Consider the following 8,213-nt stretch of genomic DNA (forward strand, 5'->3'; position numbering starts at 1 on the left):
GGAAAGAGTCAGTTGCAGAATAGACCGTGCAGTGTGATTCTATCTTTGTTTTTTAAAAAAAAATGTATGTATGTTGTTTACTGCCTTTCTCCTCCCACAGGGATGAGCTTTGATGAGGGAAAAGACTTTTGCCTATTTTGTTTATTTCAATATCGTCTGTGCCTACAACAGTGTCTGACACATAGTAGGTGCTCAACATTTTTTTAATTCAATGAATGAGTAATTGCTTGTCTATTTTTGTAGGAGCAAGGAGAAGAGGGTGGAAAGATCCTCTCTAGGCTATTAATTTCAGTTGCCTCTGGGGAAAAGAATTACTCAGAAGTACTGGGAGGGAAGATCACTAACATTTTCTTTATACATCTTTATTTTGTCTCACTTGTTAACAATAAACATATTCATTCTATAATACAAAAAATATTAAAAAGCTAATGTCAAAGGGAGGAAAGGGAGATAAGCTATGAATGCCATCACACAGAGACACATACTCAACTCAGTCACATACACTTCTGGGTAGAGAAGAGACAAAGAGGCAAGAGCAGACTGGGCTGTCTGGGGGCAGAGAAGGCTGGAGGTTACAGGAGTGGGTGCGTGCACAGACTTTCTTTTCCTTATATTCAGTTAGGGACTGTTTGTGGATGCTGATGGCTTTATCCATCTAAAGAGATGTATACATTGAAAATTGCTGCTCTTGGTTTCAAATATGAGCGCATTCACCACTTGGCTTCTGGAATTACTTCCATTTTGTTTATACCAATGAGTAACGAGTAAGTCATTTTCTTCACTCCCATGGGTGCTCTTAGTCACTCTGGACTGGTTCTACTTGGTCACTAGTACCAGAGCTCAAAAATCTCCTTAGAGTATACATACCTTTGGTAAAGAGGCCTCAAGCATGTTGCCCTAGTTACTTGGTACTGGAAAAATCGGGGGGGCGTACCAGAACTCAGTCTGATGTAAGCTCCTCGATTGCTACCTTCTTCATAATAATTAGATGCAGAAAATACAGTAATAACCTGGTTAAAGAGAGTGTGAGGTTCACATAGATTTAGTTCTCAAAAGGTCCTTCAATAAAGTCAGAAACAGCTCAATTCTTAAAAAGCAAAAATCAAAGTTCAAAATCCATACAAATCATCCAAGTCTGATGGGATTTCCTGTGATTCCATTGAAGAGAAACAAGGCTTTTAAATCACCGTCTCCAGGAGTACTAACTTCTAGCCACTCATCCCCACAGTGCATGGCCTTGCAATCTTGTGTACAATTTCAGTTCTGTATCTTACAATCCTCCTTAATGCTCAGTTCTGTAAATTCTAATTTTCCAAGGGGGTAAAGCCTTTATTTTCTTTCCTTGTGCTATTTGAGCATTCAAAATAAAACTTGTCTAGTATCACAGTCCTTTTCTTTTGTCTGTAGCTGACTGATTTAGAGGGTTCAGGGCCCCCCACAAAACCAGTGCTTTAAGGTCAGAGAAATAGTGGCTAGATAAGGGACCATGGCCACTCTGTTGGCAAGGAACCAGCCTTGGGGGCGTGGGGGAGGATGGGGAGCCTTGGGAGGGTAATACTTGTCAGTGACAGGAAAGCTGGTTTAGGCCCAGTCCTGCCCTAATGGGCAGGTCACTTCAGACAAACCACTGCTACTTTCTCCCCGTTTTCTTATTACAAATAAACCCTAAATAATACTTGCCTTACCATCTCGCAATGTCAGTATGAGCCTCCAATGAACTAAAAGAGTTAGGAAAAGTGCAAGTGTTGAAATAGAAGGAAAGGCCATGCAATTTGGTATTCCTTTTTAATTACTGCTGTTCACTATGAGAAAAGGGGGCATCCCAGGACAACCTGGGACAAGAAACCAGCTCCTCAGGCCTCGCCTCTCTAGCCTATCAGACACCACTGAAGAAGCACAACGCATTCCATTTTAGTGGCTGCAGCGAAACTGCCCACAGAGAGGGACTTGCTAGAGCTCACCTACTCAGTGAATAGAAGAGAATTATGTTTTGTGGTTCTGCTCTGCACAGGGAAAGTGCAAAAGGTGAAAGAGAGCAAACTGGATTCAAGGCTGCCTTTCTGTGCTCAGTGAGGATAAGTACATTCTTAACCCCACTACTGGAGATTTGCCTTGCGATTAGCACAGAGCAAAGCCTTTCTGTGTGTGTACTAGGTGCCATGTGTCAGAGCCTCTATCTCTGGGATTTGGGAAGATCGGAGAAATAAACCAAATATCTCTTAGGGTGAGGGACAGTGATCTACCAAAGCATGCAGTTCTGTTTTGGGCCTAGGGAAGACATTTTCCTGTGGGCTTCGAGGTCAGACACATCCTGTGAAGAAAGACTAGGCTTGGGGGAAGGATGTCTGATGATGTCACCAACACTGTTAGCTTACCTTCCCATCATGGCAAATTTCATACCCTTCGGGCTTACATTCATGAGACCTAATGAGCATCTTCAACTGGTATTTATTAAGAATCTTGGAGGTAATGTCTGGTCCGAAATAGCAGCCCCCTCCTCGACTTGTATTTGGGTAACAGCCTCTTTTGCCTCTCGGATCACTCCACAGAATGTCGATAACCTTGGAACAACAAATCAGATTAGGCTGCCACTTACAAGTGAGAGTTTATCTTTCTAGATTCCAACTTCTTTTCCAGAAATATTATCCCAAGTTATCCCAAAGTCTCACTATTTCTCATTCCTCCTTCAAAACTGTTTCACACTCATCTCCTCCATGAATCTTTTCCAGAATAATTTGAATGCCCATAGCCACCACAATCCCTTTCTACCCATCCCCAATAACCAATGTAGCAATACTTAGTAACCATGAAGGATCAGCCCTTGGGCTTTTTCTTTTCTTTTTTTTTTAATTCCATCGCAATTGCTTCACAATTGCTTAACCTACAGGGTCTCTTCTCTTAAAAAGAACTTCACTGCCATGTTCAAAGGAGAAAGTAGCTCCCCACAGTGAACATACAGGCACTTGGTGTTTTTAATATGTTCAAAGAGATAAGGTAAGTCTCCCAGCTATGGTTTTGGCCCTGGTTTTTGTCCTGTTGAGTACATAGCATGATAAAGCCTTTTCCCCATCACAAATATAGGCAACTGTTCATCCAAGAATATCTTGTAAAGCATCTCCTTCACTTTTTGCCCCCCTTGATAAGCACATTCTCAGCTTCAGCAGTACATTTAGCCATTGACTGGTTTTCCACAAGTATGTTATTAGCATAACATTTCCTTGTGGGGATGAAAGAGGCAAGTGCAGGCTGCATGATGCTCACGACTGAAGACCCAAGTTTCTAATAATTTTTTCATAAAAAATTGGGGTCTCCCTGTTTGTAGCTCTGATCTACATATAATGTTTCTTTATTCAAACATCTCCTATGGGAGCTGCAGCAGTAGTGTGAAAAACTAGCTTTGTAGCTAAAGCTATGCAACCTTGAGAAAAGTCTTTGGGTCTTACTTTCTTTAAAATCAGAGGTTTGGGCCAGATGACTTGTGAAGTATCTCAAAGTTCTAACAGACTTTATTTTCTAATTTTTCATAGTCTAATAGACTGTATTTTCCACGTTTCTTTGAAGGGCATGAAGAAGCATGTATTTTAAGTTGTGCAGTTATTCTAGTGAGTCCAAATCAGATCTTAAAAAGACCAGAAATGGTTGTCCCACTAAACCTGACTGTACACCCATTTATAGGTCTGGTATTGAAGGGGAGCTAGAAATAAGTGAGGGGAAAGACAGTGAGGTGGAGAGAACAGAACTGGTAGGAGAACTTCTCTGGAATGCTAAGCACCTCATCAGAACTGGAGAAACTGTGCACCAGGCACATTCCGGACACTTGCAGATGATTGATTTTTTGATGATTGACTGAAGTGAGAATTAAAACCACCTAAAAAGATGCAGATCAGGATTCTCCTTTCTCCCCCACTGAATTCCAACACTGGCACAACCCTACCCTACAAATAAATATAATGGAACCCATTTACTTTGCTGGTGATTATGATGAAAATAACACTTGCATTTGAAACTGAGCCATATCTGAATCTTACACCATGAATTCATGTCTGGGAGACATGATCTGACCTTTAGTATAATGAAGGAGAAAACATGGAACACAAGGAGGTGTGTTTTATAAGGAGGGGATTAACTTTTAAATTCCTACATGAGATGCAAGTCATTTACAGCCAAAATTACCCCAGGAAAACCTTCTAAATTACTCTTAAAGCACAGTATACATGATTTTGTATATAAAACCCTATACAGACATATGGATATGTGAATATTTTATGTATGTGGTAATATAGAACATATGATAAACTATATGAAACTAAAATTTTATACTTTTTTCTCCTTTTTGCCATATGTATATACTTGAAATTTACATAAATTAAATGTACATACGATGGGACCCTGTTAAACTAGAATAAGCACTGGCCATGGAGTTAGCTCTTCAAGAGTCACCTATGTCACCATGGAACCTATTCGGGCCTTAGCTGACTCCTCAATGAAATGAGGAAGATATAGCTAACATTCATTTTTCTTTGGTTCAAGGTCATAAGGGGTCAAAAGGGGTATCAATTTTATAGAAGTGAGCTTCTTCAGAACCATCCACTCAATGAGTTCTGCATTTCTTTTCTCTGTCCAGAATCCATTCATTCATAAACTTTACAGAGACTGTGACGACAATATAGATTTAATTCTGAGGCTCAGAAACAAAAAATGCTATAAAAGTCACCTTGTTGGTGAAACAAATTCCTCAGCAGAGACAATCTCTTTCCTCTCAAAAACACCCTCTCCACTGAAATGCAAGGGCCTTTGGGAGTGCATGAAAGAATAAGTATTTACAACATTCCTTCCTGAAAATTTTCAAACCAAACATTGGAAAGGTTTTTATTGAACGACAACTTTTGTATGACCTGGTCAACAAAAATCTATTTGTGTCTCAGCCTTTACACCTCCTAAATCCAAAATAAATCCTGCAAGTGTCCCATGCTTGCCTACAGTTTTAAGTAATCCAGTTTTCAAAAGTATGCTTTTGGGGAGAGATAATAGCTCTGAAAGATGTATCTAAACGCTTCTCTTCTAAGACACTAACACTGTAGATTCACTTTTGTATTTTCCCTTAGTTATGTGTCCTCCTTCCAGCTTTTGAATATGTCATCTTAAAAGCTGTGCTCAGTCCAAACCTTTCAGCCAAGTACCTAGATGGCTTTAGATACCTACTCCTTGCCTACCCATCGCCTCATTGGATGAGGGGAGACTAGAGTAGCTCATTACTTTCTTGAGATCTCCTATCACTCTTTTTTTTTTTTTTTTTTTTTTTTTTGCATTATGCAGGCCTCTCACTGTTGTGGCCTCCCCCACCGCGGAGCACAGGCTCCGGATGCGCAGGCCCAGCGGCCATGGCTCACGGGCCCAGCCGCTCCGTGGCACCGGCAGGCGGACTCTCAGCCACTGCGCCACCAGGGAAGCCCTCTCCTATCACTCTTCAATCATCTTTCCCTTCAGAAAAAGAGCATGGGCATTAAAGTCAGATCTGGGATCAAATCCTGCTCTATCATTCAGTGACTAGCCAAGTGACTACAAAAAAGGCATTTCACTCTTGGGAGCCTTCTCAGTGAAGCTGACTACCCTATTTAAAATTGCAACTCTGTCCCCTACCTCCAGTTCTCTGTTTCCCCTAACCTTGTTCTAGTTTTAATTTTTTCCATAGAACTTCTCACTTAACATAGTTACTTGGTATTGTTATATAATTATATATGTAATATTATATAAATAACTTCATATATACATATTATTTAGCTCCTCCCCCTAAAACATAAACTCCCTGAGGGAATAGATCTTAGGTCACTTACTTTCTCAAAAGCTTAGAACAGTGCCTGACACATAGTAGGTACTCAATAAATTTTACTTGTTAAGTGGATTAAGAGAAGGGAGTCACTCAGGACATAAATAATTTAAATTATTTTTTAAACCTTTCTGGTCTCTTTGTTGTTTCAAGTCTGTCCTGAAGGAAGAGGTCACGCTTGCCTCTATACGATGACTCAGCTATGAATACATACATCCCCCACATCTCAGGGAATATAAGATAAAATTTAAATTACAGCACTCTGCCAAGAATCAGGCACTTCCATGAGTATGGAACAAATAGCCTATGATCTTTACTGCAACACAGCTCACAGATATTAAGAAATAAAGTAATTGTGAAATCTGTTTTTATCTGGAAATTTCAACTCTAGCTAACTAAAGTGTGCATGTCCATGACGTACCAGGAAATGAGGAAAGAAAATTAAAGGTACAAATGAAATTATTAAAATATCGGGAATGAGATTCTGGTCAATTTTACCCTGTGTCAGCTCCAGTCATGTACACTGAGTCTGTAAGATGCCTCATCTACACTGTTGGGGTGAGGGGAGGTTCTATTACAGAATAATGACCACCAGTTTCCTCCCTCCCACTTCTCAAGGCTCCATCTCTCTACAATTCTAACTCATCCAAGCTTCCAGACTCCCTGATTTTCTTCTTGTGCAACTCCAATCTTTTTGGCATCATCCTTTTTCTTCACTATAACCTTTGGTCTTTGGAACTTGGATATCAAAATTTAAGGAGGCATCTTTTCCTACTTGCTATAGGATGCCTCTTATACTTCTTTGATTTCTAAATACTTTGAATGCACAAGCCAGTGATGAATTCTATTTCTCTCTTATTACCTCTTCCTCTCCCTCTCTATCCTCCCGCCTCTCTTTCTCCTCATTGATTAGAGATTATTTTATATCAGAAATCACAGTTTAGGGACTTCCCTGGCAGTCCAGTGGTTAAGACTCCACGCTCAGGGTGTAGCTCAGGGTGTAGACTTAACCAAACTAGTCCAGAGAAGCCATTAAACAAATAAATGAGCAAGAAAGCAAATAATAACAAGCCCCAGAGGAGCATGGAAATAATTAGAGTTACTATATTACCTAAAATATCCAGTTTTCAACAAAAAATTACAAGATATGCAACCCCCCCCCCACACACACACACACATACAGGGGAAAATAAGCAGACAATTGAAATTGCCTTTGAGGGGATTAGAAGTTGACTTAGCAGACAAGGATTTCAAACCAATTATTATAAATATTATATTAAAACACAGCTATATATATATAACACTTCACTGAATAAGAACAGAATACATTTTCTTCTCAAGAGCACATGGAGCATTTTCCAAGATAAACCATATGCTAGAGCATTAAAAAAAAAAGCCTCAATAAGTTTTAAAAGGATTTAAATCATGCTAAGTATGGTCTCCAACCACAACTGAATTCAAGCAGAAATAATTAAGAGAAGGAAATATGGGAAATGCACAAATATACAGAAATTAAACAACATATTCCTAAAAAACATATAGGTTAAAGAAGAAATCACCAGAGAAATTAGAAAATACTTTGAGATGATTGAAAACTAAAGCACAACACAGCAAAACTTACAAGATGGAGCTAAAGCAGTACTTAAGGGAAACTTACAGCTTCATTAGCAAAGGAAAAAGAGTTCAAATCAATGACACTACCTCTCACCTTAGGAAACTAGAAAAAGAAGAGCAAAATAAATCTAAATCAGAAGGAAGGAAATAATAAAGATTAGAGCAGAAATAAGTGAAGGAGAGAATAAAAAACAATAGAGAAAAGTCAATAAAACCAAAAGTTGATTCTTTGAAAAGACCAATAAAATTGACAAACCTTAGCGAGACCAAGAAAAAAAGAGACTCAAATTACTAAAATCAGAAATGAAAGAGAAGACATCACTACCAACTTTGCAGATATTAAAAAAAATTTTTTAATATATATATATTTCACATATATGTATATATTACAAACAACTTTAGGCCAACAAATTAGATAAATTAGATGAAATGGACAAATTTCAAGGAAGATACAAGCTATCAAGGATACCAAGATACAAACTACTCAAGAAGAAGTAGAAAATCTGAATAGAACTATAGCAAGAAAGAAGACTGAATTAGTAATTTTTAAACTGCCTACAAAGAAAAAGGCCTCGAAAAGTATCAAAGTGAAGCCAGCAACATACAAAATGGATTATACACCATGACCAAGTGGGATTTATCCCAGAAATGTAAGGTTGGTTTAACATCTGAAATCAACCAATGTAATACACCACATTAGTAGAATAAAGGACAAACAATACATGATCATCCTAATAGATACCGAAAACCACTGACAAAGTCCAACACTCTT

At 38.7% G+C, this 8,213-nt stretch overlaps 1 protein-coding gene across 1 annotated transcript in view; it reads right to left on the minus strand.

Annotated features, from left to right (window-relative positions):
* Positions 1-8,213, minus strand: part of PPEF1 (protein phosphatase with EF-hand domain 1) — a gene marked incomplete at its 3' end in the record, with an annotated part of 145,810 nt that overhangs the window by 12,381 nt on the left and 125,216 nt on the right. The window contains exons 13-14 of the mRNA XM_007467404.1: positions 2,376-2,561; positions 868-1,010 (exon numbers count right to left, since the gene is read on the minus strand). Coding sequence (XP_007467466.1) covers positions 868-1,010; positions 2,376-2,561 — 329 coding nt within the window. The remainder of the gene's footprint in view (positions 1-867; positions 1,011-2,375; positions 2,562-8,213) is intronic.

This window comes from Lipotes vexillifer, unplaced genomic scaffold (genome assembly GCF_000442215.2).
Source record: "Lipotes vexillifer unplaced genomic scaffold, Lipotes_vexillifer_v1.1 scaffold318, whole genome shotgun sequence".
Lineage (NCBI taxonomy): Eukaryota > Metazoa > Chordata > Mammalia > Artiodactyla > Lipotidae > Lipotes > Lipotes vexillifer.